The sequence below is a fragment of the Amblyraja radiata genome, chromosome 35 (assembly GCF_010909765.2).
Source record: "Amblyraja radiata isolate CabotCenter1 chromosome 35, sAmbRad1.1.pri, whole genome shotgun sequence".
Classification (NCBI taxonomy): Eukaryota; Metazoa; Chordata; class Chondrichthyes; order Rajiformes; family Rajidae; genus Amblyraja; species Amblyraja radiata.
Genome location: NC_045990.1, coordinates 17,305,924 through 17,332,015, shown reverse-complemented (window position 1 = coordinate 17,332,015; position 26,092 = coordinate 17,305,924). Strand labels below are relative to the sequence as shown.

Genomic DNA, 26,092 nt, shown 5'->3' with positions numbered 1-26,092 from the left:
ATGATCATATTGAATGGCGGTGCTGGCTCGAAGGGCCGAATGGCCTCCTCCTGCACCTATTTTCTATGTTTCTGGTTGGGCCCCTTACTCTCAGTCCGAAGAAATGTAATGACCCAAAACGTCGTCATTCCTTCTCTCCAGAGATTCTCCCTGTCCCGCTGAGTTACTCCAGCACTTTGTGTCTATCTTCGGTGTAAGCCAGCATCTGCAGTTCCTTCCTTCACACTGATTGATTAACACCTCTTCCATGGTTTTAACCATTCATACTGCCCACCACTGGAGCACCTTGTCTGAAACTGGTCCTTCTATACATGCACTACACTACTTCCCGAGGGCAGTTTGTGTCTGGGGACATCTATCAAGAAGTCAAGTCAGCCAAGTCAAGAGAGTTTATTGTCATGTGTCCCAGATAGGACAATGAAATTCGTGCTTGCTTCAGCACAGAATATTGTAGGCATAAATACAGAACAGATCAGTGTGTCTATATACCATAGAATATATATAGACACACATAAATAAACATATAAAGTGCAATAGGCTGTTATAGTTCAGAGTTTGTTTGATGGCTAGTTTAATAGCATGATGGCTATGGGGAAGAAGCTGTTCCTGAACCTGGATGTTGCAGATTTCAGGCTCCTGATGGCAGCGGAGAGATGAGTGTGTGGCCAGGATGGTGTGGGCCCTTGATGATGTTGGCAGCCTTTTTGAGGCAGCGACTGTGATAGATCCCCTTGATGGTGGGGAGGTCAGAGCCGATGATGGACTGGGCAGTGGTCACAACTTTCTGCATTCTTTTCCGCTCCTGGACGGTCAAGTTGCCGAACCAAGCCACGATGCAACCGGTCAGCATGCTCTCTACTGTGCACCTGTAGAAGTTCGAGAGAGTCCTCCTTGACATACCGACTCTCCGTAATCTTCTCAGGATGTAGAGGCGCTGATGTGCTTTCTTTATAATTGCATCAGTGTGCTGGGACCAGGAAAGTGGGACCAGTTGTGTGGCAGTTCATGGTGGTGACCCATTGCCACTTTGCTGGGTAACTAAATACTCGTTTTAACAATAGATAACTGAATATAAAATAATGACACTGATAAGACATGACCTTCTATGTATTTCTGTTTTCAGGATGAGAACATGGTCAGTTTCATCAAGGGTGGGATTAAAGTCAGGAACAGTTTCATGATCTACAAGTGAGTTGAAATGATATTTCATTCTGATTTTTGTCAGGCAATATCCTCCCCTCCTGAAGGTCTGTTCTTCTTCCTTTGTTTCCCTGTCGTAAACCTTCCTGTTTTGCCGACAACTTTGTTTAACCCTCATCATCATAAGACCACATCTGGAGTATTGTGTACAGTTTTGGTCTCCTAATTTGAGGAAGTACTTCCTTGTGATTGAGGCAGTGCAGCGTAGGTTCACAAGATTGATCCCTGGGATGGCGGGACTGTCATATGAGGAAAGATTGAAAAGACTAGGCTTGTATTCACTGGAGTTTAGGATGAGGGGGTATCTTATAGAAACATATAAAATTATAATAAGACTGGACAGGCTAGATGCAGGAAAAAATGTTCCCAATGTTGGGCGAGTCCAGAACCAGGGGCCACAGTCTTAGAATAAAGGGGAGGCCATTTAAGACTGAGGTGAGAAAAAACTTTTTCACCCAGAGAGTTGTGAATTTATGGATTTCCCTGCCACAGAGGGCAGTGGAGGCCAAGTCACTAGATGGATTTAAGAGAGAGTTAGATAGAGCTCTAGGGGAATCGAGGGATATGGGGAGAAGGCAGGCACGGGTTATTGATTGGGGACGATCAGCCATGATCACAATGAATGGCCTCCTCCTGCACCTATTTTCTATGTTTCTATGTTTCTATCACTCTTGAGAACTGAGCAATGGGAGGTTTTACCACAGTTAAGGCGGTCCACGTTGTGGTTCAGGTGGAACTTGGGGTCCTTTAGTCGAAGATGGTCACCAGTAAATCGTTTTGGGATGTAAGGGATACATCTACCTAGGGTTGTCAGAACATGGAGGTCGTGGCCACTGGGAGGGTTCGATGCAATTTCTCTTTCTCTGTTCCCCCCCCCCCCCCTCCCGCCTGTTATGCCTGGTGTAAAGGGGGAAGGAGTGACGGGGGGGGGGGGACAGGAGTGGTGGGGTGGGATGCAGGGAGTGGGAGTAGCAGGGTGCAGGAGTGATGGAGAGGGCGGGAGTAACAGTGGCTGGCATGACTGTACAGGAGTTAAGAGGGGGCTGGAGTAAAAGGGGGCAGTAGTGACCGGGGGGGGCAGGAGTGATGTGGGGGGGTGGAGTGTTGGGCGGAGGGGGAGGGGGAGGAGCAGGAGAGACGGGGTGGGGGGGGAGGTGTTACGGAGGGGGGCGCGGGGGGCAGGAGTAATGCCGTGTAACTTTGGCCCAACTCGTCCTGGCTGAACTCGGAGTGATTGGGGGGGGGGCAGGAGTAATGCCATGTCACTTAGGCCAAACCTGTCCATGCTGACCTAGATGCCCCATCTTAGCTAGTCCCTTTTGCCCGCGTTTGGCCCATATCCCTCTAAACCCTTCCTATCCTTTTTTTTTTTTTTAATTAAAAAAAGTCTATTTTATTTTTAATATGTTTTATTATTTATTTATTATTTATTTATTTTTATGATACTGACTGTAAAGGGAAATTCATTTCGTTGTCTCTAATTGAGACAATGACAATAAATTTGAATACAATAAGAATACAATACAATATCCATGTACCTGTCCAGGTGTTTTTTAAATGCTGTTATAGTACCTGCCTCAACTATCTCCTCTGGCAGTTTGTTCCATACACCCACCACCGTCGGTGTGAAAACGTTGCCCTCAGATTCCTATTAAAACTTGCCCGTCTCATCTGCGACCCATGTCCTTAATTCCCCTACTCTGGGTAAATGTTGCTTCATCCTATCTCTTTCCCTCTTGATTAAAGAACATGGTCTCATAGCATTAAATCGTTCTGCCCTATCCTTTCAATTTGTTCCTAGCCAGTCTGAAAATGGGTTACGGTCCGAAACGTTGCCTATTTCCTTCGCTCCACAGATGCTGCTGCACCCGCTGAGTTTCTCCAGCAATTTTGTCTACCTTCGATTTTCCAGCATCTGCAGTTCCTTCTTAAACACTGTTCTTAGCCATCTAATGGGCTGGCGTAGATGGGGCACCTTGGTGGGCATGGATGAATGGGGCCGAATGGCCTGCTTGACTGTATCACTCTATGAAGGATTAATTTATCAGGCTGCTTTTCTACGGCAGTACTTGGAATTGTATGGATTTAGGGGTTTTGATTATTTTTGACTTACCATTCTCACGTGAGGTCCATTGTCTAACAATCCTTGTTGTTGCCTTGTTTTTGGCAGAGAACTCCATAACTTCATGCAGTCAAATCTCTTCAGCAAAGGACCCAATCATTGTCACTTGGAAGGAGGCATTAATCTGGGAATTGGGGCGTTTAACCTGGTAAGACTCGAACCTACAACTACATGTCCCTTGCTTCTCTCAATACCCCCACCGTCTATCGATCCTGCCTTGACAATAGGCAGTGACTGCGCTTCCAAAGCCTGCCTTAAGGCCCTGTCCCACTTGCCGATTTTTTCGGAGACTGCCGGCATCATTAACTGACGTATAGGGTTTTGTCGCCGCTGGATTTTGTAATGTTCAAAATCTTTTGGCGACACTGATATGACACCGGCAGTCGCCAAAAAAATCACCAAGTGGGACCGGCCCTTTAAGAGAGAAGGTGACGCGGTGGTATAGTTGCTGCCTTACAGCGCCTCTACAGTGAATTCCACAGACTCACAACTCTCTGTGAGAAAAAGTGTTTCCTCGTCTCCGTTCTAAATGGCTTACTCCTTATTCTCAAACTGTGTGGCCCCTGGTTCTGGACTCCCCCAACATCGGGAACATGTTTCCTGCCTCTAGTGTGTCCAAGCCCTTAACAATCTTATATGTTTCAACGAGAAGCCCTCTCATCCTTCTAAACTCCAGAGTGTACAAGCCCAGCCGCTCCATTCTCTCAGCATATGACAGTCCCGCCATCCCGGGAATTAACCTTGTAAACCTACGCTGCACTCCCTCAATAGCAAGAATGTCCTTCCTCAAATTAGGGGACCAAAATGCACACAATACTCCAGGTGTGGTCTCACTAGGGCTCTGTACAACTGCAGAAGGACCATGCTGCGAGTACAAGTTAAGGGCAAACTCGGCAGATGTCGTGAATTAGGTCGTGAAAGTGGGACAGGCCTTTTAGGACAACAACCAACTCCATATGCATTAGTCAGCTACCTACATGTGAACAAGCACTTTAACCAAACTGAGGGTGTAGGTGCCTGTATTGGTCCTATCAAGTGGACACCTCCTTCACTGGTGTTCCATTGAGTTAGGCCCACATCACGTCGGGAAGGCTCCACAGTTAGTTCTGGCCCCCCAGAACGATCGCCCTCGATACTTGCTACATAGGGTATTATGAGCTTGAGATGGGAATTGACTGGGGTTCACATTATTTTTGACTAGCCCTTTGTTTGGTTTGCAGGCACTGTCCATGTTTCCCACACGGATCCTGAAGCTGCTGGAGTTTGCTGGTTTCTCTGGTGACAAGGTAGGGTTGAGATCATGTGCCTTTACCTCGAAGGAAAGGTGGGGGGGGGGGGGGGGGGGACACAAGCGTAATGAGACCAGGCAGGTTGAGCAAAATATTCTTTATTAACACAAACAAATGCTCCAAACACCGCCTACCTAGTCTAGAACTACCGATGCGATGCGAGGAGCACTAACTCTGAAGACCCTGCGAACGTACCCCCGGTCGAGCGACAGCCCTGACCAATGACGAGGGTTCTGAATGCCCAGCCCCACCACTAGGTGCCGCCACACAAGGTTTATAAATACGGGCCTACCCATTTCATGACAAGATAGGGCATCCTATTTTCAGCGGATGACACAGTTAGTGGAGCTGCTGCCCTGAACCTCCAATGACCCTGCAATCAATCCTGACATGCGCTGTCTGTGTGGAGTTTGCAGGTTCTCACCGTGACTGAGTGGGATTTTCCAAGGGTGCTCCAGTCTCCACCCACAAGTGGACACATAGGTTCATCGGCTCCTATACATTGCCACTGGCACGCAGAATATAGAGGTGGGGGGGGGGGGGGGGGGGCTGATGGGAGCGTGGAAAGCGTTAGATATTGGAAAATGTATGTGGGAATGGGATTGACTCTGAGAAACTGCAGAGACTCGATTAGTCTGAGATGGCTTATGTCTGTGTTGTGAGGGAACGTGGAAGGTGAAGTTATCTCACCATCTGAAGAAGGGTCCTGACCCGAAACGTCACCTATCCATACCCTGCAGAGATGCTGTCTGACCTTCTGAGTTACTCCAGAATGTTGTGTTCTTTGTAAGACTCCAGCACCTGCAGTTCTTTGTGACTTTAGACTTTTTTAGAAGGCCCTTCAGCCTACCAAGTCTGTACTGACCAGCGATCACCCCGTACACTAACACTATCCTCACCACCGGGTACAATTTTACCAAAGCCGATTAACCGACAAACCTTTGGAGTATGGGAGGAAATGGAGCACTCAGGAAACACCCAGGCGGTCACGGGAGAACGTGCAAACTCCGTACAGACAGCACCCATAGTCCAGATCGAACCCAGATCTCTCGCATTGTAAGGCAGCAACTCTACCACTGCGCCACCCCTGTTATCTCTCATATTCTTGCAGAAAGCGTGTGGAGAATATTCAATCCATGCCTGCCCGGAAGCAAGCCAACCGCTTGATCCGAAGATAGACACAAAATGCTGGAGTAACTAAGGCAGCATCTCTGGAGAGAAGGAATGGGTGACGTTTCGGGTCGAGACCCTTCTTCAGACTAGTTGGGGAGAAGGGAAAGGAGAGATATAGACAGTGATGTGGAGAGATAAAGAACAATGAATGAAAGATATGCAAAAAAGTAACGATGATAAAGAAAACAGGCCATTGTTCGCTGTTTAAGAAAGAACTGCAGATGCTGGGAAAATCGAAGGTAGACAAAAATGCTGGAGAAACTCAGCGGGTGAGGCAGCATCTATGGAGCGAAGGAATATTCCTTCGCTCCATAGATGCTGCCTCACCCGCTGAGTTTCTCCAGCATTTTTGTCTACAGGCCATTGTGAGCGGTTTGTTGGGTGATTCTCCATCTATAGTTCCTATAATCAGTCCCCGCTCACAAGCCCATCAACTCCACCCTCATTCTCCTGCCAACCGCCAAGTCACGTTGGGCAACTTCCAGCAGCCAATGAACCCAAGGCTCAACGTGACTTGGTGACGAGGCTGAGAGAGGGTGGAAAGGCACGAACAGAGCTCGCTTGTTCCCAGTGGACCTTCTTCAAGGTTATCACAGAAGGACCAGACGTAAGGTGAGAAATATTTATTTCTGCCGAGTGTTAGATCCAGCATTGTCCAGGTGGTGAGAGGAGATTTAATGGTGACTTTGAAAAGGGCGACCATTTTGAAAAGGGAAGATTTGTCAGGCTGTGATGAAAGGGTCTGTGGAGGATTAATTGGATAGCACTTTGACAGAACAGAGAGTTAGTTGGCTGCTTTCTGCTCTGCATCATTCTCTCAGCTCAGACGATGACGGGTCTGCACTTGTGTGTATCTAATTAGACAAATTACCAGTGTGAAACTGGTCATGTCACTTTTCTTGTCAATTAGCCTGAACCATTATTTGCCTGCCTAATTAATGTGCAATAAATAATTCAAAGATAAATGCATCTGGCACTCTTGAGCGCATCTTCCCTGTATAAAACGAGTACATGATGTGTGCTTTGATCTATTATGAAAAGGTTTTTGAGGTTAATTAGTAAAGGATAATATACATTGTCCAGTAAATTGGCTACATGGAAGATTGTGCAGAATCTTGGGCAGGTTACCAAAAACATAAATGAAACGGTTGGGGGAATTATTTTGGGTTAAAAAGTTTTGAAGACATATGCTCTACTAATTGAAAGGTGAACTCATTAATCCCGTTATTCCCTTTATCACTTGCACTATATGTTACTCATGTTATTCCCTTTATGTCTTGCATTAGACGTTTTTCACGTTATTCAAATAATCAATCCATCAGTTTTATTCGTCACATACACATATAAGAGCAGTGAAATGAATTTGCCAGCAGCGATACAATTAAAAAGAACACACAATGCACAATAAGATTTAACACAGACATCTACCACAGCTTTCTTCACTGTGGTGGAAGGCACAAAGTACAGTCAGTCCTCCTCCATTGTTCACCCGTGGTCAGGGCCATAAACCTCCGCAGTCGCCGCTACGGACGGCCGGATGTACAGGCCCTCTCGTCGGGATGGTCGAACACGCTCCGCGGCTTTGGAGGTCCCGAATTGGCGCTTTCTTACCGGAGACCGCGGCTTCAGGATGTTGTAGGCCGCAGGCCGGCGGTCGGAGCTCTTCTCTGGCCATCCCCCGCGAGGGATCCCGCGGTAAGTCCACGCCGCGCCCGCGGCTAGAAGCTCCGCAGACCGCGGCTTCAGGATGTTATAGGCCGCGGGCCGGTGGTCGGACCTCTTCTCCGGAGATCCCCGACGAGGCATCCCAGGCTCCGGATGCTTTCTATCTTGCACTAAATAGTAGTCACATTATTCCCTTTATCTCATGCACTCAACGTTATTCCCTTTATCATGTATCTGTACACTGTGGACGGCACAATTGTAGTCATGTATTGTCTCCCCGCTGACTGGTCAACACGCAATTAAAGCTTTTCATTGTACCTCACTACACGTGACAATAAACTCAACTAAACTCAAACATTTATTGGTGGAAATTAGCGTTAAAAATTATGAACGGGTTTTAAGTTGGGGATCGGGAAGAGGAGTAAAGAGGCTTTGGATTCAGGGCTAAGGTACTTTGTATGGGGGTGAGTGACATTTACTGTGGATAAATCATCAGTGAGTGATCTGTAGCAGAATGTGAGCCTGTTGGCACAGTGAAAATCTTGCCCCTCGGATTCCTATTAAATCTTTCTCCTCTCACCTTAAACCTATGCCCTCTGTTTCTCGATCTCCCTACTCTGGGTACAAGTGCTTTCCCCCCTTTCTGTTCCCCTTATGATTTTATACATCTCAATAAGATCATCCCTCTTTATGCAGGTGCTGGAATCTTGAGCAGAAGACAAACTCAGCAGGTCGGGCAAGATAGGGTCACATACTATGGAAACAGGCTCTTCAGCCCAGTTTGTCCATGCTGTCCCATCCTAAACTAGCCCCATTTTTCCGTAATTTGCCCACATTCCTCCAACTGCTATCCTATCCATGTATCAAAAATATACCTCGCAGGTGGTTGGTGGATACAGGTGAGGAGTGTGTTTGATCAGCACATGGTTGGGCAAGTGGCAGAGATGGAAAGACAAAATGTGTGAAATAAGGAGAGAAGAGTTGTGAAATGTGAAGCCTGGGGAAGAGGGGGAGAGGATAGGGAGAAGGGGAGAAATGGGGGGGGGGGGGGGGGGATAGATGGTGTTTGTGGGTTAGCTATCTAAAATTGGAGAATTCAATATTCATACCATTGGGTAGTAAGCTATCCAAGTGGAATATGAGGTGCTGTTCCTCGAGTTTGCATCTGGCAGTGAAGGAGGCCAGGATAGAGGTGTCGAGGGGCAGTGGCACTACTGTGTATATATGCACACATGTGCTGAATAGAGGGACATGGGCCAAATGCAGGCTGCACTACTATCTACCTCTTTGGTGACCCTCGGACTATCCATGATCGGACTTTGCTTGCTTTACCTTGCACTAAACGTTATTCCCTTATCATGTATCTGTACACTGTAAGCGGCTCGATTGTAATCATGTATTGTCTTTCTACTGTCTGGATAGCACGCAACAAAAGCTTTTCACTGTACCTCGGTACACGTGACACTAATCTAAACTGAACTGAGTGTGAAGAGGCATCTCAGCAGAGTCAGGAGTGTTTTATTATCATGTGTCCCAGACAGAACAATAACATTCTTACTTGCAGCAGCACAACACAATATGGAAACATAGTACACTGTAAACAGTATAATAAACGAGAGAGAAATAAAAGTGTGTATATGTACACATACTTACAAATACACATGTATATAGATCATACATCGTCAAGTCAAGAGAGTTTATTGTCATGTGTCAATAACATTCTTGCTTGCTGCAGCATAACAGAATATTGTAAGCAAAAATACAGAACAGTTCAGTTCAATACACACATAAATAAACAGATAAAGTGCAATTGGCTGTTACAGTTCAGAGTCTGTTTGTAGGCGAGTTTAAGAGCCTGATGGCTGTGGGGAAGAAACCTGGATGTTTCAGATTTCAGGCTCCTGTACCTTTTGCCCGATGGTAGCGGAGAGATGAGTGTGTGGCCAGGATGATGTGGGTCCTTGATGATGTTGACTGCCTTTTTGAGGCAGCGACTGCGATAGATCCCCTCAATGGTGGGGAGGTCAGAGCTGATGATATATGTATATATATCATCGTTGAACAATCCTTGTTCGATGCGTACCAGGGCCCCATCCCCGACCTCTACCTCCGCTACATTGACGACTGCTTTGGTGCCACCTCCTGCACCCACACACAACTGACTGACTTCATCCACTTCACCACCAACTTCCATCCGGCACTCCAATACACCTGGACGATTTCCGACACTTCCCTACCATTCCTTGACCTCACCATCTCCATCGCAGGGGACAGACTCCTGACCGACATACATTATAAACCCACTGACTCACATGGCTATCTGGACTACACGTCTTCCCACCCTGCCCCCTGTAAAGACTCCATCCCCTACTCCCAATTCCTCCGCCTACGCCGCATCTGTTCCCAGGATGAGACATTTCATACCAGGGCATCGGAAATGTCCTCGTTCTTCAGGGAACGGGGATTCCCCTCCGCCACCATAGATGAGGCTCACACCAGGGTCTCATCCATACCCCGCAACACTGCTCTCTCTCCCCATCCCCGCACACGCAACAAGGGCAGAGTCCCTCTGGTCCTCACCTTTCACCCCACCAGCCGGCAAATACAACACATAATCCTCCGCCATTTCCGCCACCTCCAACGTGACCCCACCACTCGCCACATCTTCCCATCTCCCCCCATGTCTGCCTTCCGCAAAGACCGCTCCCTCCGCAACTCCCTCGTCAATTCTTCCCTTCCCTCCCGCACCACCCCCTCCCCGGGCACTTTCCGTTGCAACCGCAAGAAATGCAACACCTGTCCCTTCACCTCCCCCCTCGACTCCATTCAAGGTCCCAAGCAGTCGTTCCAGGTGCGACAAAGGTTCACCTGTATCTCCTCCAACCTCATCTACTGCATCCGCTGCTCTAGATGTCAGCTAATTTACATCGGTGAGACCAAGCGTAGGTTGGGCGACCGTTTCGCCGAACACCTCCGCTCAGTCCGCCTTAACCTACCTGACCTCCCGGTGGCTCAGCACTTCAACTCCCCCTCCCATTCCCAATCCGACCTCTCTGTCCTGGGTCTCCTCCATTGCCAGAGTGAGCAACAGCGGAAATTGGAGGAACAGCACCTCATATTCCGTCTGGGGTCCTTGCGCCCTTATGGCATCAACATTGAATTCCCCCAATTTGGCTAGCCTGTGCTGTCCCCGCCCCTTCCTTCACCCTCTAGCTGTCTCCTCCCACCCTCCCATCCGCCCGCCCTCGGGCTCCTCCTCCTCCCTTTTTCCTTCTTTCTTTCCCCACCCCCCATCAGTCTGAAGAAGGGTTTCGGCCCGAAACGTCGCCTATTTCCTTCGCTCCATAGATGCTGCTGCACCCGCTGAGTTCCTCCAGCAATTTTGTGTACCTATCTATATATATCATCTGTGTATGTGTATATATATATATATATATATATAATCTGTGTGTGTGTGTGTGTGTGTGTTAGTATATATATATATATGTATATGTATATATTATATATAGATATAATATATATATATATTAGATATATATATATATATCTATATATATATCTATATATTATCTATATCTATATCTATCTCAAGAGTCTATCTCTCGATATCTAACGAATATATAATCCTATAATTCTAATAGATATCGTAGTATAGATATAGCAATATAGGAGATAATAAGCTATCTAATAGATCTATAAATCTATATATATAGAGCTATGATATATATATCTAGCTATATAGCTATCTATAGATATATATCACTACATCTATATAATTATAGCTAAGAAGAGAGAAGAGAGAGAGAAGAAGAGAGAAGAGATATATAGAGAATGAGATAGCATAGCGAGAGAGAAGAGAGAGTAGCTAGAATATATAAAGATAGAGAGATAGAGTAAGAGAGATAGAGAGAGAGAGATATAGAGATATATATATTACGCGATACTAAGATAAGCTATATAATATCAGAGATAATCATATATCGATATAGCTATATATTTATATATCTATATCTATCTATATATCTATATATCTATATATTCACTAGATAGCTATATATCTGTATCTCTATATCTATATATATCTATATATCTATATCTATATATATGGTCTATATATATATATCCTATATACGTATCTATATATCATACAATACAATACGGGTTTTATTCGTCACATTGGACTAAAGTGCAAGTGAAATAGATTATATATATACTCTTCTACATATATAATGCTAGCTCTCTACATATAACTGCTATCCTATCCAGTATCAAAAATATACCTCGCCAGGTGGTTGGTGGATACAGGTGAGGAGTGTGTTTGATCAGCACATGGTTGGGCAAGTAGCAGAGATGGAAAGACAAAATGTGTGAAATAAGGAGAAGAGAACATATATAATATCTCTCTAGATATATAAATATATAGTATGTATATACGTATATATGCACACATACATACACACATAAAAACAAAAAATAATAGTGCAATAATAACACTAATAGTCGATGTAGTTCAGAGCTTATTTGAGGTTGTAGTGTTTAATAGCCATGGATGAGTCAGGCCGGAGGGACTATTTGGGTGCTGTACGACTCTGATAAACTTGGTTGTTAACCAGAGGATGTGGGGCTGAACTGCCGGTGATTAATTTTCTGACAGGAGTACGGTCTGTCGCAGCTACACGACGGAGCGACGGTGCCCAACCTACGAGCCATCCTGTGCGTGATGCTGCTACTCTGCTACTACACATTCCTCACGTTCATCCTCGGTAAGAAACATAGATGCAGGCGTTTGCCCTTCGAGCCAGCACCACCATTCAATATGATCATGGCTGATCGTCCAGAATCAGTACCCCCATTCCTGCTTTCTCCCCACATCCCTTGATTCCGTTAGCCCTAAGAGCTAAATGTAACTCTCTCTTGAAAACATCCAGTGAATTGGCCTCCACTGCCTTCTGTGGCAGAAAATTCCACAGATTCACAACTCTCTGTTTTTCCTCATCTCAGTCCTAAATGGCCGACCCCTTATTCTTAAACTGTGTGACCCCTGGTTCTGGACTCCCCCAACACGGAGAACATTTTTCCTGCATCTAACCTGTCTAATCCCTTAAGAATGTTATATGTTTCTATTAGATCCCCTCTCATCCTAAATTCCAGTGAATACAAACCCAGTCGATCCATTAAATTCCTGTGAATGTAAGCCGAGTAAGGAGCATGGACAGGGCGTGGGTCAGGCCTGCCCTTCCAATTTGCTTCCATGTCCTTGTATGAGGGCTATAAGCAGCTTCACCTATTAGGGCACTGGGCCTGTACTCGCTGGAGTTCAGAAGAATGAGGGGGGACCTCATTGAAACGTACAGAATAGTGAAAGGCCTGGATAGAGTGGATGTGGAGAGGATGTTTCCACTAGTGGGAGAGTCTAGGACCAGAGGTCACAGCCTCAGAATTAAAGGACGTTCCTTTAGGAAGGAGATGAGGAGGAATTTCTTTAGTCAGAGGGTGGTGAATCTGTGGAATTCATTGCCACAGAGGGCTGTGGAGGCCAAGTCAATGGATATTTTAAAGGCAGAGATAGACAGATTCTTGATTAGTACGGGTGTTATGGGGAGAAGGCAGGAGAATGGGGTTACGATGGGGTTCACTACCAGGAAATAGTATGTACACACATAGTCTGCATGTGTAGAAAAGCATTGCAGATGCTGGATTAAATCGAAGATAGACACAAAATGCTGGAGTATCTCAGCGGGACAGGCAGCATCTCTGGAGAGAAGGAATGGGTGAATTTTCGGGTCGAGACCCTTCTTCAGACCAGACACAGAGCAGGTCATAGAGTCGTACACCATGGAAACAGGCCCTTCGGCCCAACTTGCCCATGCCGACCAACTTGCCCCATCTACATTGGTCCCACCTGTCTGTGTTTGGTCCACATTCTTCTGAACCTATCCTGTCCAAATGTCTTTTTTAAATGTTGTGATAGTTGGAAGGTTCCCCTCAGGCTTGCTATTAAATCTCCCCCCCCCACCCCCCCCCCCCCCCCCCACCCACCTTAAACCTATGGCCTCTGATTCTTTGTTAAAGGACTCTGCATTAACAGCATGGAAACAGGTTCATTTTCCCAACTCATCCATACTGACCAAGATGCCCCATCGTGCTAGTCCCATTTGCCTCGTATCCCTCTATAGACAATAGGTGCAGGAGTAGGCCATTCGGCCCTTCGTGCCAGCACCGCCATTCAATGTGCTCATGGCTGATCATCCCCAATCAGTGTCCCTTCGTTCGTGCCTTCTCACCTGACTCCGCTATCTTTAAGAGCCCAATCTAGCTCTTTCTTGAAAGTATCCAGAGAACCGGCCTCCACCGCCCTCTGAGGCAGAGAATTCCACAGACTCACCACTCTCTGTGAGAAAAGGTTTCCTCGTCTCCGTTCTAAACCTTTCCTAACCATGTACCTGTTCAAGGGTCTTTTAAATGCTGTTATCGTCTGCTCTACTCTCACCTTAATGCTATGCCCTCTCGTCTTTGATATTTCCCCCTTGGGCAACATTTTCCTGCCTTGGTATTGGGGTACACTGTTCCAAACTATTTTCTCGGCAATCCCCAGAGTTCTTCCGTGGTTGAGGCAGGGACTATCCCAACGTTTAAGAAACAGTTGGACAGGTACATGGATAGGACAGGTTTGGAGGGATATGGGCCAAACGCAGGCAGGTGGGACACGCAGTACATTGCAATAGCTGGTTAAAGATTTTCCTCCCTGCTTTCGGAAGGGCAAGAGTCATAGAGTGATACAGCATGGAAACAAGCCATTCTGCACACCGGCCATCATATCCCAGCTACACTAGTCCCACCTGCCCCAGTTTGGTCCATATCCCTCCAAACCTGTCCTATCCATGTACCAGTCTAACTGTTTCTTAAACATTGGGATAGTCCCAGCCTCAACTACCTCCTCTGGCAGCTTGTTCCATACACCCACCACCCTCTGCGTGAAAAAGTTACCCCTCGGTATCCTATTAAATCTTTTCCCCTTCACCCTAAAACTATGTCCTCTGGTCCTCGATTCACCTACTCTGGGCAAGAGACTCTGTGCATAGACATAGACATAGAAAATAGGTGCAGGAGTAGGCCATTCAGCCCTTCGAGCCTGCACCGCCATTCAATATGATCATGGCTGATCCAACTCAGTATCCCATCCCTGCCTTCTCTCCATACCCCCTGATCCCTTTAGCCACAAGGGCCACATCTAACTCCCTCTTAAATATAGCCAATGAACTGGCCTCAACTTCCTTCTGTGGCAGAGAATTCCAGAGATTCACCACTCTCTGTGTGAAAAATGTTTTCCTCATCTCGGTCCTAAAAGATTTCCCCCTTATCCTTAAACTGTGACCCCTTGTTCTGGACTTCCCCAACATTGGGAACAATCTTCCTGCATCTAGCCTGTCCAACCCCTTAAGAATTTTGTAAGTTTCAATAAGATCCCCCCTCAATCTTCTAAATTCTAGCGAGTACAAGCCTGAGTCTATCCAGTCTTTCTTCATATGAAAGTCCTGACATCCCAGTAATCAGTCTGGTGAACCTTCTCTGTACTCCCTCTATGGCAAGAATGTCTTTCCTCAGATTAGGAGACCAAAACTGTACGCAATACTCCAGGTGTGGTCTCACCAATACCCTGTACAACTGCAGTAGAACCTCCCTGCTCCTATACTCAAATCCTTTTGCTATGAATGCTAACATACCATTCGCCTTCTTCACTGCCTGCTGCACCTGCATGCCTACTTTCAATGACTGGTGTACCATGACACCCAGGTCTCGTTGCATCTCCCCTTTTCCTAATCGGCCACCATTCAGATAATAGTCTACTTTCCTGTTTTTGCCACCAAAGTGGATAACCTCACATTTATCCACATTATACTGCATCTGCCATGCATTTGCCCACTCACCCAGCCTATCCAAGTCACCTTGCAGCCTCCTAGCATCGTCCTCACAGCTAACACTGCCTCCCAGCTTCGTGTCATCCGCAAACTTGGAGATGTTGCATTCAATTCCCTCGTCCAAATCATTAATATATATCGTAAATAGCTGGGGTCCCAGCACTGAGCCTTGCGGTACCCCACTAGTCACTGCCTGCCATTGTGAAAAGGACCAGTTTACTCCTACTCTTTGCTTCCTGTCTGCCAGCCAGTTCTCTATCCACATCAATACTGAACCCCCAATACTGTGTGCTTTAAGTTTGTATACTAATCTCTTATGTGGGACCTTGTCGAAAGCCTTCTGAAAGTCCAGATATAACATATCCACTGGTTCTCCCTTATCCACTTTTCCATCCTCGAAAAATTCTATAAGATTCGTCAGACATGATTTACCTTTCATAAATCCATGCTGACTTTGTCCAATGATTTCACCACTTTCCAAATGTGCTGCTATCCCATCTTTAACAACTGATTCTAGCAGTTTCCCCACTACCGATGTTAGACTAACTGGTCTGTAATTCCCCGTTTTCTCTCTCCCTCCCTTTTTAAAAAGTGGGGTTACATTAGCTACCCTCCAATCCTCAGGAACCACTCCAGAATCTAAAGAGTTTTGAAAAATTATCACTAATGCATCCACTATTTCTGGGGCTACTTCCTTAAGTACTCTGGGATGCAGCCTATCCGGCCCTGGGGATTTATCGGCCTTTAATCCATTCAATTTACCTAACACCACTTCCCGGCTAACCTAGATTTCACTCAGTTCCTCCATTTCATTTGACCCCCGGTCCCCTGCTATTTCCGGCAGATTAGTTATGTCTTCCTTAGTGAAGACAGAACCAAAGTAGTTATTCAATTGGTCTGCCATGTCCTTGTTCCCCATGATCAATTCACCTGTTTCTGACTGCAAGGGGCCTACATTTGTTTTAACTAATATTTTTCTCTTCACATATCTATAAAAACCTTTGCAGTCAGTTTTTATGTTCCCTGCCAGTTTTCTTTCATAATCTATTTTCCCTTTCCTAATTAAGCCCTTTGTCCTCCTCTGCTGGACTGAATTTCTCCCAGTCCTCTGGTAGGCTGCTTTTTCTGGCTAATTTGTATGCTTCATCTTTTGTTTTGATACTATCCCTGATTTCCCTTGTTATCCACGGATGCACTACCTTCCCTGATTTATTCTTTTGCCAAACTGGGATGAACAATTGTTGTAGTTCATCCATGCAGTCTTTAAATGCCTTCCATTGCATATCCACCGTCAACCCTTTAAGAATCAATTGCCAGTCTATCTTGGCCAATTCACGTCTCATACCCTCAAAGTTACCTTTCTTTAAGTTCAGGACCCTTGTTTCTGAATTAACAATGTCACTCTCCATCCTAATGAAGAACTCAACCATATTATGGTTACTCTTGCCCAAGGGGCCACGCACAACAAGACTGCTAACTAACCCTTCCTCATTACTCAATACCCAGTCTAGAATAGCCTGCTCTCTCGTTGGTTCCTCTACATGTTGGTTTAGAAAACTATCCCGCATACATTCCAAGAAATCCTCTTCCTCAGCGCCCTTGCCAATTTGATTCACCCAATCTATATGTAGATTGAAGTCACCCATTATAACTGTTTTACCTTTGTGCATCTACCCAATCTATTCCTCTTGGGTGAATGGGAAGAGGTTGAGAGGGGTAGTTATTGGGAAAAGGGGGAATGGGTTCTGAGGAAGTGGGAGAAATGGGAACTGAGATGTCGGAGTGGGTGGGGACTTGGGGTCTGGCGGCAGCGGTAGACATGGATTCTAGCAATGGCAAGCCACTGCATTATGCACTGATTATTAATCGAAGCTTGCCCTTGATTCACCTTCAATATGGGCGAGTGAGTGAGTTTTCCTGGTCCTCAACCACTCAAGCAATCCAGTGTATGAAGGTGTTCTGGATGATTAGTGTAAACGTTGGCAGAATGTGAAAATAATGTGTAAAAATAAATCCATGAGGGGAATAGATAGGGATGAATGCACAGAGTCCTTTCCCCAGAGTAGACGAATCAAGAAGCAGAGGACATGGGTTTAAGGTCAGAGGGGAAAGAATTAATAGAAGATTTAATAGTGGGCCGAAGGGTGTGTTTCCATGCTGGATCTCTCATCGACATCATCAAGAATACAATAAATGAATAGTTATCATGTTAATAGTTGGCATAGACTTGTTGGCTGAAGGGCCTGTGTCCATGCTGTATCAGTAAACTGAATAATTAATAATACAATTAAAAATCAGTGGTCATAGAAACATAGAAACATAGACAATAGGTGCAGGAGTAGGCCATTCGGCCCTTCGAGCCTGCACCGCCATTCAATATGATCATGGCTGATCATCCAACTCAGTATCCCGTACCTGCCTTCTCTCCATACCCCCTGATCCCTTTAGCCACAAGGGCCACATCTAACTCCCTCTTGAATATAGCCAATGAACTGGCCTCAACTACCTTCTGTGGCAGAAATTTCCACAGATTCACCACTATTTGTGTGAAAAAACATTTCTCATCTCGGTCCTAAAAGACTTCCCCCTTATCCTTAAACTGTGACCCCTTGTTCTGGACTTCCCCAACATCGGGAACAATTTTCCTGCATCTAGCCTGTCCAAACCCTTAAGAATTTTGCAAGTTTTGGGTGTTTGATGGTTGGCATAGACTTGTTGGCTGAAGGGCCTGTCTCTCCATGCATGCCCCCTTCATGGATGTGTTTGGGCTCTCCGCCCCAGGTGAACAGTTCGATGCCAGTGAGCGGTCAGGCTGTGAGATCTTGCATCAACATGTCTTGTTTTGTCTTGGCTGCAGGGACGGGGGAGGAGGATGTGACGGATGCCGTGGATTTGCTTCGGCCTTACCTCACTAAGTACCCCAAGGTAAGAGGCCAGCCGGCGCTGCTGGTTTAACCCTAACTATCCCCCCGTGTCCTGTCCGCAATCTGATCTCCTTTTGGACAAGAGATAACAAGAGGAGTTGATTCATAACAAGAGGAGTTGAGTATAGGAGCAAAGACTAGTGTGGATGGGACATGTTGGTCGGTGTGGACAACTTGGGCCAAAGAGCCTGTTTCCATGTTCTCTGACTCCACGGCCCTGTGACCATGTAGGTTCACATAGGTAAGAATATAGGAGCAAAGAGGTCCTTCTGCAGTTGTACAGAGCCCTAGTGAGACCACACGTGGAGTATTGTGTGCAGTTTTGGTCCCCTAATATGAGGATGGACATTCGTGCTATTGAGGGAGTGCAGCGTAGGTTTACAAGGTTGATTCCCAGGATGGCGGGACTGTCATATGCTGAGAGAATGGAGCAGCTGGGCTTGTACACTGGAGTTTAGAAGGATGAGAGGGAATCTTATTGAAACATATAAGATTATTAAGGGTTTGGACATGCGAGAGGCAGGAAACATATTCCCGATGTTGGGGGAGTCCAGAACCAGGGGCCACAGTTTAAGAATAAGTGGTAAGCCATTTAGAACGGAGATGAGGAAACACTTTTTCACACAGAGAGTGGTGAGTGTGGAATTCTCTGCCTCAGAGGGCGGTGGAGGCAGGTTCTCTGGATACTTTCAAGGGAGAGCTAGATAGGGCTTTTAAAGATAGCGGAGTCAGGGGATATGGGGAGAAGGCAGGAACGGGGTACTGATTGGGGATGATCAGCCATGATCACATTGAATGGCGGTGCTGGCTCGAAGGGCTGAATGGCCTACTCCTGCACCTATTGTCTATTGACACTGTCTACTTTGTTTCCTGAATGATCAATGGGCTTGGTAATCCATTGATGACACAGTGGCGCAGTGGGTAGAGATGCTGCCTCACAGCGCCAGAGATCCGGGTTCGATTCTGACCTCTGGTGCTGTCTGTGTGGAGTTTGCCCGTTCTCCCTGTGACTGCATGGGTTTCCTCCTGGTGCTCCGGTTTCCTCCCATATCCCAAAGACATGCGGGTTTGTAGGTTAATTGGCCCTCTGTGAATCCCCCCCCCCCCCCCCCCCCCCCGTGTGTAGGGAGTGGATGTGGGATAACATAGAACTAGTGTGAACGGGAGTTGGATAGCAGGACTCGGTGGGCTGAACGACCTGTTTCCATGCTGTATCCCTAAACAGGACCCGGATCTCTGGTTTGTGTTCAGCCGCTTGATCAGTGGAAAGATGCTGTCGCTAACTCTTGCCCCTAATATGGAGCCATTTCTTAGATGATGTGCAATAGATGGAACAGGTGCTGAACAAGAGACAAAATGCCGGAGTAACTCAGCGGGACAGGCAACATTGGAGTAATGGGTGACGTTTCGGGTCGGGACCCTTCTTCAAACTGAGAATCAAGGAAGAGGGAAATGAGAGATAAGGAGGGGCAAGGTGTGAAAATGAGACATCTCACCTTACCTTTCCCTATCTCTCGCTACCCTCTCCCCTTTATCAGTCTGAAGATGGGTGTCAACCCGAAACGTCACACATTCGTTCTATCCAGAGATGCTGCCTGACCTGCTGATTACTCCAGCAATCCGGTGTTATCCAGCATCTGCAGTTCCTTCTTACGCAGTTGCTACTTATTGGTCAGCCAAGATGAATCACCAAAGCATCTCCTTCTGCGTCGGAAGGGGTGGTAGTGGATTGTAAACACTAGCATCAAGCACCTGGGAATGAGGTAAAAATAAGAAGAAACTATGCCTGCTGTTAACATGAAGAGCCAGAATTTTTTAAATACAATACAATACCGTTTATTTGTCATTTGAACTTCACATGAGGTTCAAACGAAATTTGGTTTCTGCAGCCATACAAGAAAAGAACCAAGACACACACCAACACAATTTACACAAACATCCATCACAGTGAATCTCCTCCTCACTGTGATGGAAGGCAAAGTCATGTCTCTCCCCTGCTCTCCATTCTTCTCCCGATGTCGAAGTCAAAGCCCCGGCGGGCGCTAGCAAGTCCCGCGGCTGTTTAAGCCGCGCCGGGCGATGTAAGGCCCCACTCCAGGTCACTTTCAACCCCGCAATTCGGGCGGGAGAAGTCGCCGTTGCCGGTGCCCCGCAAAGCGGTCTCCCACCGGGGACCCGCGAGCTCCCGGTGTCACCATCCACCGGAGTTAGGTCGCAGTCGCGCGCCACCGCAGCTCTCCACGCTCTGAAGCCGGCCAGCTCCACGATGGTAGGTCCGCAGCTCCGCCGGCTCCGTGACTTGAGCCCCCAGGTCGTTCCGTTGGAGGCCGCTCCACGGTGCTAGGCCCCAACGACAACGGAGACCCGACAGAGAAAAAGGACGCGTCTCCGTGCAGGGAAGAGGTTTATAAGTTTCCCCCACCCACCCCCCGCCCCCCACACATACACATTTAAAAGCCCACTACAAACTATACCCTCAACGGGACAAAAAAACCAAAAAAACATGGACAGACTGCAGAGGCCGCTGCGACGTCGGTCGCCCCAGCCCACCCTGCAGTCTGAATTAAGATGATCGGCAATGTTTCATAGCCTAGAAAGAGGCCATTCAGCCCATCTGGTCCATGGCAGCCCACAGGAACACTCACACATTAACTTCCCTCTAACACCATTGGACTTGCACAATAGGGAAACAGATCCTTCAGTCCAAGTTACCCATTCAGACTAAGATGCCCCCATCTAAATTAGACTCATTTCCCTGTGTTTGGTTCATATCCCTCTTAACCTTTCCATGTACCTGTCCAAATGTCCTTCAAGTGCTGCCTCAACTACCCCCTCTGGAAGCTGGTTTCATTTACCTATCACCCTCTGTGTGGAAAAAGTTGCCCATCAGCTTCCTATTAAATCTTTCCCCTCTCGCCTTAAACCTATGTCGTCTAGTTTTAGATTTCCCTTCCCTGTGTATTCACCCTCATGATTTTATACACCTCTATAAGATCACCCCTCTGCCAACTGTGCTTATTGTCTGTCACAAGCTCATCAACTCCCTCCCCCCAGTTCTCTTAATGTACAGCAGCCAATTTATAGACCATGGCCACCTGTAGCAGCCAGCTCACATGGTCACAGGGAGAACGTGCAAACTCCACAGAAACCACGCCAGGGGTCAGGTATTTGATATTTGATCCAAGAGGCAGCACACCAACGCCTCTACTTCCTTAGGCTTCGGAAGTTTGGCATGTCCCGAACAACTCTCACCAACTTCTACAGATGCGCCGTTAGAAGCATTTTATCGGGATGCATCACAGCACGGTTTGGGAACAGCTCCATCCAAGACCACAAGAAATTGCAGAGAATTGTGGACGCAGCCCAGACCATCACACACACACCAACCCCCCTTCCATTGACTCCATCTACACCTCACGCTGCCTCGGCAAGGCCAGCAGCATCATCAAGGACCAGTCTCACCCCAGTCACTCCCTCTTCTCCCCTCTCCCATTGGGCAAGAGGTACAGAAGTGTGAAAACGCACACCTCCAGATTCAGGGACAGTTTCTTCCCGACTGTTATCAGGCAACTGAACCGTCCTACTGCAGCCAGAGAGCGGTCCTGAACTACTATCTACCTCATAGGGGACCCTCAGACTATCCTTGATCGGACTTTACTGGCTTTACCTTGCACTAAACATTATTCCCTTATCATGTATCTGTACACTGTGGACGGCTCGATTGTAATCATGTATTGTCTTTCCGCTGACTGGATAGCACGCAACAAATGTTTTTCACTGTACCTCGGGAAAGCTGACAATAAACTAAACTGAACTGAAGCAACGGCACTACCTGCTGCAGCAGTTCGCCACCCTGTGACTCTCTGATTTACGATGAGAGGATAATGTGCTGTCTTTTACCTTCCTGCAGGGTGCAATATTCCTGTTCTTTTCGGGAAGAATCGAAGAGATCCAGGGAAACCTCGACAAGGTCAGAATCCCCTTATTTGTCTGTGATGTGGGTGCGGAGAACATGTTTCCACTAGTGGGAGAGTCTAGGACCAGAGGGCACAGCCTCAGAATTAAAGGACGTAATCCTTTAGAAAGGAGATGAGGAAGAATTTCTTTAGCCAGAGGGTGGTGAGTCTGGAATTCATTGCCACAAGCGGCTGTGTAGGCCAAGACAATGGGTATTTTTAACGCGGAGATTCATAGGTTCTTGATTAGTAAGAGTGTCAATAGACAATAGACAATAGGTGCAGGAGTAGGCCATCTGGCCCTTCGAGTCAGCACCGCCATTCAATGTGATCATGTCTGATCATCCTCAATCAGTACCCCGTTCCTGCCTTCTCCCTATATCCCCTGACTCCGCTATTTTTAAGAGCCCTATCTAGCTCTCTCTAGAAAGCATCCAGAGAACCGGCCTCCACCGCCCTCTGAGGCAGAGAATTCCACAGATCATTATATAAATATATACACACACACACATGAATAAATAAACTGATAAAGTGCCAATAACAGATAATGGGCTATTAATGTTCAGAGTTTTGTCCGAGCCAAGTTTAATAGCCTGATGGCTGTGGGGAAGTAACTATTCCTGAACCTGGTTGTTGCAGTCTTCAGGCTCCTGTACCTTCTACCTGAAGGTAGCGGGGAGGTGAGTGTGTGGCCAGGATGGTGTGGATCCTTGATGATGATGAGTATTGTGTGTCTTGATGATGAGTATTGTGAGCCGTTCTGGTCGCCCCGTTACAGGATGGCTTTGGGGGACTCTGTGGTAAGACGTTGTGCTGTGTTTCCCCCGCAGGCGATCCAGAGGTTTGAGGAGGGGTGCGCTGCTCAGCAGGCATGGAAACAGTTCCACCACATGTGCTACTGGGAGCTGATGTGGTGCTTCACCTACAAGCGGCTGTGGAAGATGGCCTACTTCTACGCAGATCTCCTCAGCAAAGAGAGTCGCTGGTCCAAGGTGAGGGGGTGAGGGGGGGGGGGGGGGGGGGGGGGGGGCAAGGGCCTACCCTGGGGAATATCTCCTTTTTTTTCCACTAAAAATTTTTATTGATTTTTAAGAGATATACAAAACAGTGCAACACCATCATCATAAATAAAACAAAGTAAGAAAAACAGCAATCAAAATAAAAAAAATAAGTAGATAGGGGGGAAAAAAAAGAAGTAAATAAATTTAAAAAATTGGGATTAAAATTTTTAAAAATTAAAAAAAGAAAAAACATTACATGGATTCGTTATTTGGAGATAATTCAATATTCATACAAACATACCATCTAGTTCTATATAACGCAATCTTCCCATATCTAGCTCGGCATTTGTCTAGTTGGTGCCATGGCTCAAATAAACGGTCCATTTTTCCCAGATCTTCTCAAATGAATTCTCCTCGACTCTCAAGGAATATGTCAGTTTCTCCATAGTAAAGATATCTTGCACAATTTCTAACCACTGTGTTCCTGTGGGGAATATCTCCCAACACCGAGGGAGGCCCTTCAGCAGCTGCACATGCCGGCCGATAAAGGGGCCCCATGTCATCCCAGCTGCCGGCACAAGAGTCAAGAGCGGACACAAAGTGCTGGAGTAACTCAGCGGGTCGGGGAATAAAAGGAATAGGTGACGTTTTGGGTCGGGAACCTTCCTCAGACTGAATGTAGAGGGGAGGGAAATAGAGGTAGGGAAAAGGCCAGAACAAAGCAAGGCCGGCAACAGATGAATCTGCGGAAGGAATGGATAGACGACCCTTCTTCAGACTGGTTGGATTAACATGGGAGATAGTTGGGAAGGAGAGGTGGGGATGGGACAGAACCTGACAAGTGATAGGCGGAAGGTAGACAAAAATGCTGGAGAAACTCAGCGGTTGAGGCAGCATCTATGGAGCGAAGGAATAGATGACGTTTCAGGCCGAAACCTTTGTGATCTTGCACTATACACAGGTGGATACAGGTGGGTGGTTTGATTTGTAGGTGACAATGGCTAAAGCTAAAGCCAGGCAGGCAACACTTGGTCGGTGGATAAATTGGCTCACGGGCCTTTTCCTACCGCTGCACCACAGAGAGCATCTTAACATATGGCATCTCTGTGTGGTGTCTCAGCTGCACGGAGGCGGAGAGGAGAGCTCTTCAGCGCGTCGTCCACAGAGCTCAGAAGATAATTGGGACACAGCTACCAGCCTTGGAGGGCATCTACTACACACGGAGCCTCAGGAAGGCCGTCAGTATTCACAAAGACTCCTCACTCCCTTGTAATAGTCTGTTCGAACTTCTACCCTCCGGGAGATGTTACAAGGCCTTCTACGCCCGCACCTCCAGACTTAGGAACAGCTTCATCCCCAGAGCTATAGCTGCTCTGAACCGGCCCTGCTGAGTGCCCCCACCCCCATGTACTGTCTCCCTCGGATGGTCACGTCGCACATCGACCCGGCATAGACATAGTCGCACTTTAGACTGTTTTACTGTTTTATTTTTATTTTTATAAATCATGTTTCTCTGGGTATCTAAATTTTAGTTGTCTAAGTTATGACATCGGATGGAAGCTGCATACCAAATCTCGTTGCAGCTCAGTGCAATGACAATAAAATATATTATTATTATTATTATTATTTTCCATGGTGTGTAACTCCGATTCTAAGACTGTAGCAATGGATGGAAGTCAACCAGTTAAGCTGGTTTGTGCTGTTCTCCCTCAGGCAATGTATGTCTACATGAAGGCGGCGTATCTGAGTATGCTCCCCGAACACGAAGCTAAGCCCTTTGGAGACAACGAGGTGGATTTGTTCAGGTGGGTTGCATTCTCTACCACAACAATAATAATAATAATGGATGGGATTTATATAGCGCCTTTCTAATACTCAAGGCGCTTTACATCGCATTATTCATTCACTCCTCAGTCACACTCGGTGGTGGTAAGCTACTTCTGTAGCCACAGCTGCCCTGGGGCAGACTGACGGAAGCGTGGCTGCCAATCTGCGCCTAAGGCCCCTCCGACCACCACCAATCACTCACACACATTCACACACAGGCAAAGGTGGGTGAAGTGTCTTGCCCAAGGACACAACGACAGTATGCACTCCAAGCGGGATTCGAACCGGCTACCTTCCGGTTGCCAGCCGAACACTTAGCCCATTGTGCCATCTGTCGTCCCACAACAAGTGTCTGAAGAAGGTTTCGGCCAGTGCTGTTTGAAGTCAGGGAGCTTTTCACTGCCTGAATCATTTGCATCTCGGATGGGCAAGGCAAAGACATGTGTGTTTTGGCATGAGCAGCCATATTCAAAACCATAGGTTGACAAAAATGCTGGAGAAACTCAGCGGGTGCAGCAGCATCTATGGAGCGAAGGAAATGGGCAACGTTTCGTCCCGAAACGTTGCCCATTTCCTTCGCTCCATAGATGCTGCTGCACCCGCTGAGTTTCTCCAGCATTTTTGTGTACCTTCGATTTTCCAGCATCTCAGTTCCTTCCTAAACACAAAGTCCTGTTGTCCCCATTCACATGTCGTTCAATCGCCACCTCCCAACCACGCACTGACTGACCCTTGCAGGTTCTCAACCTCGTTGGAAATTTGATGAGGTTGTTCTTGTTTGGCGAAAGATAATGATTTGAGCGGCAGGTTTTGCTCCTGACCGCTTTGTATTAGACGTTAGATTTTAGAGAGACCCTCAGACTATCTTTGATTGGACTTTACTGGGGTTTATCTGGCACTAAACATTGTTCCCTTATCATGTATCTGTACACTGTGGACGGCTCGATTGTAATCATGTATTGTCTTCCCGCGAACTGGTTAGCACGCAACAAAAGCTTTTCACTGTACCTCGGTAC

The 26,092-nt window shown here is 46.8% G+C and overlaps 1 protein-coding gene across 1 annotated transcript in view; it reads left to right on the top strand.

Moving 5' to 3' along the window:
- Window positions 1-26,092, top strand: part of LOC116966075 (tetratricopeptide repeat protein 39A-like) — a 102,370-nt gene that overhangs the window by 59,575 nt on the left and 16,703 nt on the right. Inside the window, exons 7-14 of the mRNA XM_033012226.1 lie at window positions 1,124-1,188; window positions 3,371-3,470; window positions 4,543-4,608; window positions 12,104-12,212; window positions 18,226-18,293; window positions 22,203-22,262; window positions 23,079-23,240; window positions 24,963-25,054. Of these exons, the coding sequence (XP_032868117.1) occupies window positions 1,124-1,188; window positions 3,371-3,470; window positions 4,543-4,608; window positions 12,104-12,212; window positions 18,226-18,293; window positions 22,203-22,262; window positions 23,079-23,240; window positions 24,963-25,054 (722 nt within the window). The remainder of the gene's footprint in view (window positions 1-1,123; window positions 1,189-3,370; window positions 3,471-4,542; window positions 4,609-12,103; window positions 12,213-18,225; window positions 18,294-22,202; window positions 22,263-23,078; window positions 23,241-24,962; window positions 25,055-26,092) is intronic.